The sequence below is a fragment of the Curcuma longa genome, chromosome 8 (genome assembly GCF_044706935.1).
Source record: "Curcuma longa cultivar G26 ecotype Majalengka, Jawa Barat chromosome 8, ITB_CL_G26_1.1, whole genome shotgun sequence".
NCBI lineage: Eukaryota > Viridiplantae > Streptophyta > Magnoliopsida > Zingiberales > Zingiberaceae > Curcuma > Curcuma longa.
Window position 1 is genome coordinate 7,417,401 of NC_133868.1, and position 13,943 is coordinate 7,431,343.

The following is a 13,943-nucleotide window of genomic DNA, read 5'->3' on the forward strand; positions in this document are numbered from 1 at the left end:
TTGTTTAAGAATATTATTTAAATCCTCTATTGTTTGCTCTTTTTTTAAATAATTGTTTATTATTTTTCAGTCAATTGCATAACTATCAATTTACTATAGTTAACAAACCTTGTGACTGAGATGACCACATTTATATTTAGTTGACTATTAGCTCTTTCTATTGATATATCTATCATTCAATGACCTAACTTATTATAGCTTTTGAGTTATTTGACAAACACAATTTAATTTGATTGCATCTTGTTTAGTAGTTAATTAACTAATGATGTAAATATTATTGTTATGGTCGCATAGAACGGATCCCGGATTACCCTCGCAGGGTCATCGAATCGAGTCAGAGGACCACTAGGGCCCGATCCGAGTCCAACGTCCGCACACACCCGCGCCGAATCCACAAAGTCGGGTGGGGTCTCGCCTCCATGCAGGCCCGAGTCCTCGAAACGGGCCTCAAGTCGAATTCTAGAAGTAGGCCCTTCGATCTAAATTGAATCAGCCTTTAGCCCACACCTGAGCCGAATTCTCGACGGCACCCTGACTAGGACAGCCAAGCCGAATCGAAAGGAGGCCCGAATCCCTAAGACAAACTCTCCCGCCCGAGCCGAGTCGACCCCCTCCGATTTCACTCCCGCCAGTGCTCCATTACTCCACCTCGGCTTAATCCTGAGAGTCCTTCTGTGTCCTTCCCCCGTTGTCCTCCTCCACCTCATACCACTCCTTCGCCATACGGTACGGGTGACATCCCTCTGACACCCCCTCTACTCGGTATGATGGCACCCTGATCAATGTACGCACTTGCATGACGGCGATAAGACATGCATCGGAAATGGCCCATACCTTCTGACATGCATCCTCCATACCGGTAATCATGCCCTTGCCTCACCCATGCTACAGTACGGCAAGTATCACCCGTATATAAGGTTGGTTTCTTTAGAAGGGACGGTATGCATTCTCAAACTTTCTCAACCTTCTTCTTTGTTCTTGTTGCACTTCATTCCTTCTCGTAAGCTGATTTAAGTATCGGAGTGGTTACGCTGGGCACCCCGGCCTTCCTTCTCACGATTGCTATGTGGTTGTAGGCTCACTCGACCCCTCAGCTGCTTCAGCATCCATCCTCGTTCCGGTTTGGTGCTGAGGAGAGGCCGCGCATCCAGAAGCCGATTTTGACGGGAACAATTATATTTATTGATAATTCAAATTAGAATTAATTTCGCCCAACTTTAAAGTTAAATCACCATCTAAGTCAATTTTATCAAAAGTTAAAATTATAGATACTCTTAATCCGCTGAGAATTTTCTTTTCAAGTATTCACTCGACATTGAACTTCATCTTGTATAGATATTTCATATTTATTTTTACTAATCTTATATTAAATTTTTACGATCGAATTAATTATAGAGGTGATAAATTGGCTCCATGAAAATCTTATGATAATGATAAAATATTATTATAAAGATCAAATTAAATTTATTTTAAAAATTAAGATATTTTGTATAATATTATTATGACAATAATAAAATATTATTATAAAAAATAAAAGTTATTGAAAAAATAAAATAAAAAAGTATTTTTAGATTATTCAAATATTTAGAATTATCGAATTATACGATTCAGATTTAGTATTTTGAATTGAATTCAGGTTCAAATGGGATCTGAATTCGATTTTTTAATAATATTTTATTTCATCCGAATTGATCCCTCGAGTTGACACTTTTATTCGACATAGAATTTAATATGAAAAATTCTGCCCTGATTATGAAACGAAATAATAAACTTTTGTTTTCTTAAGGTTTGAAAAAAAAAAAAAACAGACATGTGCCCGTCTCTGTACTTGCACCTTGCACGGACCCATGCCATGTGCCAGTCTATGCGGCCACTTTCAACCTCCATGATCCTCATCCCCTTTCAGCTAATCATCGGCTCGGCTCGGCTCGGCGCTCGGCTCGGCTAGGCTAGGCTCATATGGGCTCAGCTGCGTTCGGCACGGCTCGGCTCTGCCCGAGCCGCTTGCTCCACGTTTAGATTTAAGGGTGAGGGTCCTTTCCATCACAAGCACGTTTCGCCATCGATACATTAACTACTCCGCCATTGGTGACTTGCCTCCTCCGTCTCCCTCTTCCTTCCTTCTTCCCTTCACAAGACGGTAAGGTTTCCGTTCCTCCCCAGTCCTTCCTCTTTCTCCATATCCCTTGATTATCCGCTCGATAACTCCTCTTCGCCTCCGATTTGATTTAAATTCGCCATCAGTGAAGCAAATGGTGGAGGTGAAACATCCGGATCTGTGAATCCGTCGACGTTGGACTCGCATCAGGATCCGGGAGGCGATGGGCGCGTTTTGGACTGAAGAAGACCGGCAAATGGCGGTGGCGGTGCTCGGCCCTCAGGCCTTCGACTACCTGAACGCCCAGCACGCCGCCTCCCCCGACGGCCATCTCACTGCTATTGGCGGCGGCGATGACGACCTCCAGAACAAGCTCCAGGACGTCGTGGAGGACCACGGCTCCGCTTGGTCTTACGCCATCTTTTGGCAGATCTCGCGGTCGGGGACCGGGGACCTCGTCCTGGGCTGGGGCTACGGCCACTGCCGTGAGGTTGGGGATTCCGAGGAGGAGAGCGATGGCCTCCGAGGACATCTCCTCCATGGAGCGCACCAGAAGATGCGGAAGCGGGTGCTCGAGCGGCTCCACGCGCTATCCGGGGGGTCGGACGATGAGAACTACGCGCTCCGGCTTAACCGTATCACGGGTGCGGAGATTTACTTCCTTGCGTCCATGTACTTCTCGTTCCCCAAAGGGAAGGATGCTCCAGGAAGGGCGCTTGCTTCGGAGAAGCACATATGGATATCTGAGGCAGAATTGAGGTCGCCCGGATGCTCCAATTACTGCGTGCGCGCGTATCTTGCGTGGTCGGCGGGGTTCCGCACCATCGTCTTCGTGCCGTGTGATGCGGGCGTTCTCGAATTGGGATCGATGAATGCGTTGTCAGAGAGTTACGAGGCGCTACGGATGATCAGATCCATCTTCGGTCAGGGCTACGTGAAGGCGACTACCATGATCGGGGAAAAGACAGACGAAAACGCTGATCCAGCTTTTGCCTCGTGCGCTGGTACAGGCAACCAGGTCGCCGAGTTCCCGAAGATCTTTGGGAAGGATTTGAACATTAGCCGGTCTCACTTCAACGAAAGGAACCGAAGAGGGATCAGGTTCCAATTGGTATAACAGCAGAGCACGGCGATCGTCATCCAAAGAACTACCATTTCGACGACGGTGCTACTGTGTTTCAATGGAATCAAAGCGACTCCATGAACTCTCTTCAGCAGAAATTCTGCGATGGATCACCATCTGTTCGACAAATTGACGTAGGCATCGGTGATGACCCGCGGTTCAACCAACTCCAACAGACGCATCTGATTCAAAAGCAGCACCAGCAATTGCATTCACGCCCGCTGCTGCAGTCGAGCCAAATTGATTTCGGCACAGGCGGGTTGGCAAATGCTCCTTCTACTAGCCTGTTGACCGACCGTGCCCGGGCAGCTGACTCTGAACTCTCGGACGTCGAGCTTCCGTCTAAAGAAGACAAGGCAGGCTCAATGGAAGAGCGCAGACCAAGAAAGAGGGGTCGTAAGCCGGCAAACGGCAGGGAAGAACCGCTGAACCATGTGGAAGCTGAACGCCAGAGAAGGGAGAAACTTAACCAGAAGTTTTACGCCCTGAGAGCTGTGGTGCCCAACATCTCGAAGATGGACAAGGCCTCCCTTCTCGGGGATGCCATATCTTACATCACTGAGCTCCAGAGGAAACTCAAGGAGATGGAGGCAGAGAGGGAGATGTGGGGTGATCCATCATTCGTGGACTACAAACAACAGGCTCATTGGCCTGAGGTCGATATCCAATCGGCTCAGGATGAGGTAATTGTCCAAGTTAGTTGTCCTCTGGAGAGGCACCCTGTTTCCAAGGTCATTCAAGCATTCAAGGATTCACAGATCAATGTGGTGGACTCCATGGTTTCTGCTTCCGTTGACAACGTCCTTCACACGTTCGTGGTGAAGTCGCCTGGAACTGAGCAACTTACCAAGGAGAAGTTAATGGCTGCTCTAACTCATGAGTCGAGTGCTACATGACATTCAAACTCTGGCGTTGATACATTGCATAGCGAAGACGTAGTTACTAGTCTGTGAGAAACGAATTAGTCTATGTCAATATAGCTAATACCATCATTTAACTATGCATAATTCACAACTTGATTGTGATTTGTGACGCCACTCGCCATTTTCCTAGAGTTCCATGAGACGGCATTGTATTTGTAAATTAATTTTGATCGTATATGTTCCTTGATATTTTCCACTCGATCGGATAGGGAGTGATGATCCTGGCTGAGCCTTCTACTCAGCCACGAGGGAAACGCTTCCCCAGATTATAGACATTTGCCTACCTGTTCCAATCTGTGAAGTCTTCTCGAGCAATAGTAGTCATCTCATGCAAAACGTGCTCAACTTAAATTTGATTCAAATACTAAATGTCTTCGACTCCCACTTGTCAAAACCTATTGTCTAACTTTCACGCCTGCAACATGTTCTTGCTTATTATACAATGTTATGGTAACTTCTGCTACCAAACTATAGATTCTTTAGAAAGAGTCTGCATGTTTCCTCTGGTTTTATTGGAAAATTTTCCCCGCTTAGCTTACTTTCGTGGCTAGATAAGGATGCACTTGAATTGTGGCTTTGTTTCTTGTTGACAAGTGACACCATTTTAGGCGACTTTACACCATGCAATAGTAGTGGTACTCGTCCCAATTGAATGCTCTCTCTTTTAATATCGATTGATTCGTGAGGCATGAGGGAGACAAGAATTCAGCCGCACTCGTTTTCTTCTTCAATTTCGGTGCCTCATCATTGCTGTCGATCCACTGGCAGCCCATATTTTCCATGTGTTTATAAACTTATAATCACGAAATTCAAATTGTTGACCCTGAAAAAATACAATACATTCTAAAAATTAAAAGGGCATCCTTATTATCTTTATCACCAAAAATTATTCCTTTTTTTCAAATATTATTATCAAAATAATGCCCAACTCCATGTTTTGATACCCATTGGAAGCTTAATCATTTCATTGGCTCAATAAATAAATCATTCGCTTAAACCATAAAAAGTCTCTATGTCATTTCAATTTTATACCGGAACAAGAAAATTAAATATTATATATATATATTTAAGACCACGAGTATTATCCTTAACTTTATCCCTTTAAACGGGGACAGAAGAGAAATGATGGGAGGATGACTATTTAAAGAGAATTGTAATTCAAGAAAAAAAAGAGGATAAAAATAGTATAATATGAGCGGGTAAATAGTGATTTTGGATGAGAGTTATTAAATTACTTTCACATAAAAAAATTTAACCCAACAGGTATAAAGATCTTCGGGTGAGATACTATTTTTATAAAATATATCTTTTATACTAATAATAATAAATAACAAAAGAAAAAGACATCCTTTTATTTTTTGCTAAAAAAATATGATTAATGATCAAAATTAATTATCTTTAAATCAAAGACATCCTTTTGATTCTTACTAAAATAAAAATATGATTCGTGATCAAAATTAATTATATTTAAACTTGTTCTGATCCGAAGACTATGAAAGGCATAACCACCCTTTGTACTAGTTTTGTCCTCTTATGGGCTCTCTCCGTTAGATACTTTGAAATTTTCTGACCTAACATTATATATATATGCTATTAATCAATGATACCATTATAGCACGTTTAACTTGCAGGAATTTGTATTCTATTCTTTTCGGCAGAATAATCATTCTTGCATTTAGTTTAAAATTTATTTGAATATTTTGATCTTCTGAAAATTATTTTGCAAATTAAATATAGGAATGGTGAATATAATATTCATTTCGTTTCAAAGGATCAAATTATCATATGGAAAACCAGATCCAGTTCCAATTCAGTTAGATTTGGTAATTAGATCAAAGGTACCATTCATTCGTGTAAAAATTAGTTGAATTGCTAGCTAGACTCGGAAAAATTTTGCTTTGAAAAACTATAACACTAAGTCGACATGACTGTTTCACAAAGGCTTAATTGTACACTAACTCTTCAAAGTTTTTTTTTTCAAATTGAAAAAAAAAAAGTATGCTTATGACTATTTCACAAAGACTCAAATGAAAATAAATATTATAATACAAAAAATTCAAATTCAAGAACAAGTACACTAACTCTTCAAAGTTTTTTTTTAAAAAAAAAACTAGTATGCTTATGACCATTTTTTTATATTTTCTTAAACTTTGTGCTACTTCACTTTGAACTTTCTGTTTAGTGCTGTCAACTTGAAACATTATTATTAGAAGCAAAGGATGTAAATCCTATAACCACACTAATCAGGTTATGGTTTTGCAGACAATTAGAAAAGCCACATGGTGTAGCTTGTAGGTCTGGCTGAGAGAATGAAGAGGAGTTAATAGTAAATAGGTTATAGAACCCTATCTGTGATATAACCTTATGCCTGAGGCCTGCACTAGATTTATAGTTGATGGAAAAGGAATCCTTTATTCTGTGAGTGCTCTTCATTTTAAGTTAAAACAATATGTATACCCTGATACTCTTCCTGTGAAGATATCATCTTTTGAGTAGCCAAATAGCATTTTTGTAATTCTCTACTTTGAACTTTTAGTAAATATCTGAGTTTTCTCATCAGATGTGCAATTAGTGGTCCTGGGAAGATAGCAATGCATGTTCTGGAGAAGCTTGATAGTTGTGGTGCTATCCCAATTACTGTTTCAGGTATCCTTCAAATTTTGTTTGAATCTTAAGGAAAATATAGCTCTTGAGCTTGTACTATATTGTTTGCTTTGACTTAACAGATTTTACCCTCTCATATTATTGGTTTTAGAAAATGAGTTATCTTAGTTACCATGTAGGCAATGGAGCCATCAGTTTAATTTACCGCAATTTTTATATTTCTTTCATATTTTTAAATAAATTGTTGCTTACATAGTTTATAAAGTTAGACAAACAGATGCTGAAAGCCTCAAATTTTGATGTTCAATTTTCACTATAGTAGAATTCAAAAGCTTTTAAAGTAGCTGGAGTCATTGATAACTTTGGCAACTGCTGCATTAGGAGTTCTGAAAGTTTGTGTTCATTTTGTCTGTTATGAATTGGTTTGTCCTCCATGTTAGAGGTTATTTTTGCGACGCTTGATAATTTTCCAAATTTTGTCATGTATATGTTGACATTAGGTTATCTATTCATATATTCCCATGAGAGATTTTTGTTTGGAACTTTTTACCTTGTGTTAGTTTTTTTTTAGCAATTTTATTAAATAGCAGATTCCAAGGGCTATTTACTGGATGAAGATGGATTTGATTATATGAAAATATCTCTCATTCGAGACATTAAGCTTCAACAAAAAAGTTTGAGGTCTTGCTTTTGAATCCAATACTCAATTATTAATAATTTTATGTCATTCTCCCATAAGTATGCTGATTTATTGTTGTTAACAGAGAGTATTTGAAATCAAATCCAAGGGCAAAATACTTTGAAGATGCAAAACCTTGGAGTGAACGCAGTGATATTGCCTTCCCTTGTGCTTCTCAAAACAAAATAGATCACCCTGATGCCATTGCCTTGGTAAATTCTGGATGTCGTGTACTTGTAGAAGGTGTGCAACCTGTGGAACTATAGTGTAACCCATTTGTTCTCTGCTATCATTATACATTCTTCATTTTAAAAAGAAGGTTCAAATATGCCCTGTACCCCTCAAGCAATTGATATTCTAAGAAAAGCTAAAGTACTGGTTGCTCCAGCAAAGGCTGCTAGTGCTGGAGGGGTATTGCATTCTTTCATTCACATCTTTGATTTCTGCTGACTTATCCAGTTTTGTTGCTTATGCAAGGATGTTTATTAAATATATGCATCTTAGATGTTGACGGTGTCACCTTTTTTGTTGAACTTACTATGTCCATGCAATTACAGAGGTTATTTCCTTGGTTGTTCCTAAAGCACGTTTTTCTACAATTACACCATTGAAACAATTGTTGGTTTGAGTCTAGGAAACAGAAAGAATGATGTTTTTTGATGATTTTAAATGACTTAGTTCTTAAGATCATCTAAAAAATGACTTTCATTGGTGTGTTTAATGTAATCATTTATGTGTTTGACTTGGGTTTCTTTGTCAATAGCCTAATTATCTGTGATATCACAGTTCTGAGATGTGGATTAACATTAAACTATGTGATTATGAGATATAACTATAACCAGTGCTATGCTTTTGGTGATCCATCTTCTGTGCTCATTGCCTGTAAGATGTAATTGCACACCATCTACAATTGTGGGCCTATTCACTTAAACCTACAAACTACTATTACACTTAATGAAACATATCTTATGACAAAATCAAAGATTTACTTTTGCCACTTTCTCTCATTTTCCCTTCTTTCCTCTCCTTCAAATAGATGAAACAAAAGAAACCTCTTGTTTCCTTCCCCCCCTTCTATCCCTTCCCCCTTTCCCTTCCCAACACTCTTCCTTTCTTTTTCCCTTATCCTCCTCTTATTAGAACATAGATTACTGAAAGGAATTGGACCTTTCAGTTCCTTGTGACACTCCACTTAGATAATCATCACTGTATGGCCTAGTCACATTGGCACAGGTAAAGCAATGATAGACGAATCACAAGAGTATTTGATTATTTGTGGAATTCTTTTACTGGGGATTTCTTGGTATCAGTTCAAAGTTTGGCCTCACTCTTAATATGATGATGATCTCCTCTTTTCTTTTCAGAGCATTAGTTCATGGCGGAAACATATGTGCATTTCTAAACATTGCTCATGCGATGATTGATCAAGGATGTGTCTGAGTCAAAGTCCAGCATTTTCTTCACAAAACATCATCTGAAACATGTGAGGCTGCCTAATCTGTCTTATTACACATCGATGGAGTGCTTAATGTTCTAAGTAGTGACTTAGCTAGTTCTTGTAAAATAGGCATTCTTGATAATTTCCGAAAGAGATTCATGAGAGCCATAGTCGTCTGGGGAGTAAAGTAAACTGTAAATCTGATTACCAATTGGCTTGCAAACAAATAAAATGCATCATTCATTTACATTTTGTTCTACTGGTGTTAACATTTGTTTATTTAGTTTTTTATCTGGCTCATGACTTCTTTTATCTCAATTTGTGTCCAGTTTCTTGTTATGGTTGAGCAAATAACTTCCTTTCAATTTGTTTTCAATTTGAGGTTGGTGGAGATTATCTCACACAGATGTTTGGTTCTTTGTAGAATGGAATGTGTGTAAATAATATTTTTTTGAATACCGTATGATCATGGTTCAAAGAGTTGGAATTTTATGAAACAAGACATACAAAAGATTAATATAATAAAAATGTAAAAAATAAAAAGACTAAGATATCTATCTAAAATTATTTTAAAACAAAATTTAAATACTTAGAGAAAGTAAGACTAATAAAGGCATGTAGAAATATATATATTATGAATACAATAAATATTTTATCATTTGAAAGAAAAAATAAAATAAATAAAAATCCTCTGCTGCATAAACCGGGTCAAGAAGAGTCAGTGGTTGACACGTGTGCAACAGGGCCACAGCACGCTTCTCTCTTCTTTATCTTTCGGGCAACGATCAAATTAATCGCGAAAACTCGAGAAAGAACCGGAGGGGGGACACCGAGGGAAGAGAGGAAAGGGATCAAGTCTGCGATGTCTTGCTTGCACGATCACGACTGTGCGGATCATAGCTGCGCCGCGCATTGGTCTCTGCACGAGCACATCGATTTGGACAGGGTACGCCGGACCTTTCTTTCTATCTTTTTTTTTTTTTCGCTTTCGCATGTTAGGGTTTTCTTGTCTCCCTCATCGCCTGGTTTGGTTTCCAGTTTACTATTATTTTGATAACGCTCTGTTTGTTATGGCTTGCACAATTGCTCAGGTGTCAGCGTTGAACGAATCGGTGATTGGAAGTGTCAAATCGGTTTTCAAATCCTGGGATCGTCGATTAGATACTTCCGAGGTTAGCATTGCGTTTCTATAATGGTCTATGTTTTAAATCTGCTGATGCAAATTGTAGATTGGTCTTTTGCTAAAGTTCTTTTGTCCTCGCCACATCGCTTCGCACGAAGGAAAAAAATGAAAACCTTTTTGGTGTTTAACTTGGTTAGTTTCTTGGACATTTTGAGTCTTCTCACTGTCACGTTGCAACCACTCAACAAATTATTCATTCCACTGAATAGAATGAATGGTTTAAAATGGGATCATGAATCACATTGAAGAAGAATAAGGAAAAAAAAAGGAAAAGGAAATAATGTTGAGATTTCTGAATTATGAAATGTAACTCTAACTCGAAGATATCAAAATTGTAGTGAACTGTGGAAATCACATGTTTTCTAATTATTTCATTATGAGAATGTACACGGGTATTTACCATTTCTAATGACAATGAGTGACACTTATCTCATTTTAATTTATTCATACAACAGGGCCTCCTTGAAAGCATTGATGGTGATCCTGAATTGCTTGTTTTCATACCGTAAGTAACCACACTACTCTTGAAATCTGTCTCTTGGAACTTGATATATTGCTGCATGTAGTTTTTAGTTTGCTGTATGTTAATCTCTTGTTGGATTTGATCTTTATCTTACTTGATTTACAAGTTTTAGATCCCTGCACGTGATAAAATTAGAATACCATTTCTTAAAACGATACCATTTTTTTTAACAACAATGTTTGAGATTTATTTACATGCTATCGCGATAAGTTAAACTCAGAGAATATGCTATGTTTACCAAATTTCACCAACTACTTCATTTAGTAGCCTCTGGTCGTCAAATTTCCCATACCATCTATTTTTCTCTATGGACACGGGAAATTTACACAATACTAGAATCCTGTCGAATTGACTCTTTTTCTTTGCAAACATTTAGGAAATGGACTTGTGACTAAGATCTTGTTCCCTCATTATGACTTTTGGTAATGCAGGTTTACCTCAGATGTGAAGATCAAGAGTATCTCTATTGTTGGTGGTTCTGGAGGAAAAAGTCCTTCGAAAATGAGAGCGTATGTATACTGCCAAATGGAACTTTTGTCATGTTTTCTTGTAAACATATTGTCAAAACATAATGATAAATTTAATCACTATCAACGAACCAAGATTCTCTAATAATCCACCCTCCTTTTTTTTGGTATTTGATAACTAGTCCTTTTTTGACATACGATAACTAGTTTAAGTTTGCAGTTAAAAATAATATTATTTAAAGATGTAACAAACACATGAGATCTACTCTTCCAATTTTTGATGGAATAGGCTAGAGTTTCCCTTCAACTAGATATCCTCCTCCCCAGCGTAGGCATTTCTCAAATACACTACACCCTCAAGTTTAGGTTTAACTTCTACCTTTTCGAACAAAATGTGTCGTGATATCGTACAACATAACGAAATGAAACAGTATCATAACATAAACCCTATCTATCTCCTGCCTTTACCTAACAATAAAAATGGTAAAAAACTATCATATAAAAATCATTTCATAGATGACAAACAACAATCATATTATTCAAAACCTGCTAAAAGAAAATAAAGAAAGCATACTTTAGGTTCAGAGGTAATGTTTGCTGGCCCTGCTAAGTGTTACAACGGTTAAGAAATTAACAAGACATAACAGAATAAAAAGATGATACAGCAGGCATACTTGCCAAATTGGCCTTCTCTTGTACAGCAATAGATTATAGTTCGAACTTCTACTATGCCTAATCTAATTGTCAATAAACACCCATCCATGTGGAAAGCTTTGCTTAAAAAATGTAGATAACATGAGTAACATTGACATCTGTATTATTGGTAAATTCTTAGGGAAAAAATTGTTTTCCCCAAAGCAATAAGGTACATGTTCCTAGTATTAGTTTGATAAAAATTGATCTTTAGATTGGATTGTTCAATATCACTAGTCCAGCAGTATTTTTTTTCCCCAGAATGGACAACAATATCACATGTGGTACACGATCAAGGATTCAATTCTATCCATGAGATTGTGTCTCAGCAAGCATCCTGATATTTGTTTATCTTTGTTTTCATTGAAATTTCTGCTACTATTCACCTATGGATTATGATGTGAGATATTCCAGCTCTTTCACATCTCTGATGAAGACTATACGTAACCTTGCTGAAATTCTCAATCTTCTAACAGATTCATTAATCGTGAGAGCATTGACTTCTCTGATGCTCAAAATATGCAGCCTGTTCAGGTAAGTAGATTGGTAGCTTTAGTTAAATTATTTCTCCATTAAGAGCACTACCTAAGAGCACTGCACATTTATTCTGTTTAAGGAATGGGACCTAACAGAGAATCTGCAAGGGATTTTGGAGTATCAAACAAGGTAATGATCTTTTTCATCTCGTCGAGGTTTATGGTCTAGGTGCCTGTGCGATCCTACATAATATTGGACTTAAAAAGATCTCAGAGAATATGATAATTGAGACTTCTCTGGTTAAATATGGTGTCAATGAATTGATCAGATACTCAAGGTTTCAGAGTGTTGCAAATCTGACTCTACATTTTCCTGATAATTTCGGTGGAGAAACTACTCAAATATATTACATTGGACTTAAAGGTGAATCTACCCAGGTATTAAGTTACTAGGGGTTCATTAAGGCAAATTAAGCTAATTTATTATCTCTCATGTTGGATCTTTTTTTTTTCCAGCTGAGAAGAGATGTTGTAGCAACAATCGTCTATGAAGTTATGCCCAATCCATCTGAACACAAGTAAGCCTATCACTATTTTGTCCAATAAGCATTCTTGTATCCCTATTGTGTTATTTTTTGTTTTTAATCCCTTGCATAGGAGCTGCTTAATGCTCCAGTACATGTCAAATACATCCTTCAAAAAAAATTGGGAAAATTTCATTTTACCTCTTGAAATTTATCCTTTTTTAAAAAAATGATCCATAGTTAATGAATAGACACGCACACACATACACACATGCATTTACACACACATATATCAAAAAGTTGGCTATTTGTTACTCTTGAAAGCCTTTCGTTTTGTATAGAACACTTGAACACTTGTGAGAATCACTATATTTATGAATAGTCTACCTTTGCCAAATATTGTAATTGGATTCTAGTTGAGATATAACTTGCTTGGAAAATCAAAGTGGAAGCTAGTATCAAACACAGTTTAACATGTCACTGCAGTCAATTTGGTCCATGGTAAATTACCCGTTTGGTTTGCAGGACGGATGCTTCTGGTACTCTATCACGCGTGGAGTAAAATCTAACAGGTAAAATATCGCTTCAACATTCGAAGATGCTTAGTCAGCTTTTATTTTTTTTCTAACAATTGTTCGGTTGCATCTTTCGGCCAATTCCAAGTAGTTATTTTTCTTCCTCTTATTGTTGTCTGGTTAGATTGTTTTTTCAATAGATTTTATTGCGGCAACATGTTTTAGGTGGAGGCTTTAATAGTTTTTTGCTCGCAATGTAACTAAAGGAAAAATAATCACATATAATTCTCTGACGGGTTTATGCGCTGCAGTTCCTGGTGCAGTAAATCTTTTGTAGCAAATGAAGGCAGAATGGGTGTAGAAGGATGTTGCTTGTGCTTTCCATCTCTTTCTGGTTGTGTCCGGCTGGGCATTGTTAGATCGAACGAAACTTTTATGTTCATTTGACTTTCTGAGGAGCCGCTAAATGCTAAACTTGTTTGAGCAAAATTTATCGTGATCTTTTGTAGTATGGTTGGGGGAGGACAGTATTTTGCTTTCGCTTTAAGTTCGTAATGCATGTTGTGAAATAAAAAGGAAAAAAATTCATACAATAAATGCCTTAATTTTACAAAATAAAAAAGTTCAGACCAATATCTATTTTGATACGCATATATAATCATAGAGATTTTTATAATATATTAGACTAGTTAATCGT

At 37.7% G+C, this 13,943-nt stretch overlaps 2 protein-coding genes and 1 pseudogene across 2 annotated transcripts; all 3 read left to right on the forward strand.

Moving 5' to 3' along the window:
* The first annotated feature begins 2,060 nt into the window (after positions 1-2,060).
* LOC141833377 (transcription factor MTB1-like) lies at positions 2,061-4,360 on the forward strand (annotated as a pseudogene).
* Positions 4,361-6,735: 2,375 nt separating this feature from the next.
* LOC141833955 (uncharacterized) lies at positions 6,736-8,867 on the forward strand. Its single transcript, XM_074721444.1, has 6 exons — positions 6,736-6,790; positions 7,339-7,429; positions 7,513-7,670; positions 7,747-7,838; positions 8,270-8,316; positions 8,792-8,867. Exons 1-6 carry the CDS (start codon positions 6,736-6,738, stop codon positions 8,865-8,867), a joined length of 519 nt encoding a protein of 172 aa, XP_074577545.1.
* Positions 8,868-9,676: 809 nt separating this feature from the next.
* Positions 9,677-13,799, forward strand: LOC141833604 (uncharacterized). Its single transcript, XM_074721083.1, has 10 exons — positions 9,677-9,811; positions 9,957-10,037; positions 10,504-10,553; positions 11,003-11,080; positions 12,208-12,265; positions 12,348-12,397; positions 12,537-12,645; positions 12,724-12,785; positions 13,257-13,303; positions 13,558-13,799. The coding sequence occupies exons 1-9, from the start codon at positions 9,728-9,730 to the stop codon at positions 13,291-13,293; spliced, it is 609 nt and encodes a 202-aa protein (XP_074577184.1). The 5' UTR covers positions 9,677-9,727; the 3' UTR covers positions 13,294-13,303; positions 13,558-13,799.
* The last annotated feature ends 144 nt before the right edge of the window (positions 13,800-13,943 follow it).

What these genes read in the sequence shown, in the direction of transcription:
- LOC141833955 (XM_074721444.1), top strand. Translation starts at nt 6,736, where the DNA reads ATGCATGTTCTGGAGAAGCTTGATAGTTGTGGTGCTATCCCAATTACT. An exon ending in TATCCCAATTACTGTTTCAG is followed by an intron (nt 6,791 to 7,338) that starts GTATCCTTCAAA and finishes ATTAAATAGCAG; the next exon opens with ATTCCAAGGGCTATTTACTG. An exon ending in AGGCTGCTAGTGCTGGAGGG is followed by an intron (nt 7,839 to 8,269) that starts GTATTGCATTCT and finishes AACTATAACCAG; the next exon opens with TGCTATGCTTTTGGTGATCC.
- LOC141833604 (XM_074721083.1), top strand. Translation starts at nt 9,728, where the DNA reads ATGTCTTGCTTGCACGATCACGACTGTGCGGATCATAGCTGCGCCGCG. An exon ending in TTAAAGGTGAATCTACCCAG is followed by an intron (nt 12,646 to 12,723) that starts GTATTAAGTTAC and finishes TTTTTTTTCCAG; the next exon opens with CTGAGAAGAGATGTTGTAGC. An exon ending in CCCAATCCATCTGAACACAA is followed by an intron (nt 12,786 to 13,256) that starts GTAAGCCTATCA and finishes TTTGGTTTGCAG; the next exon opens with GACGGATGCTTCTGGTACTC.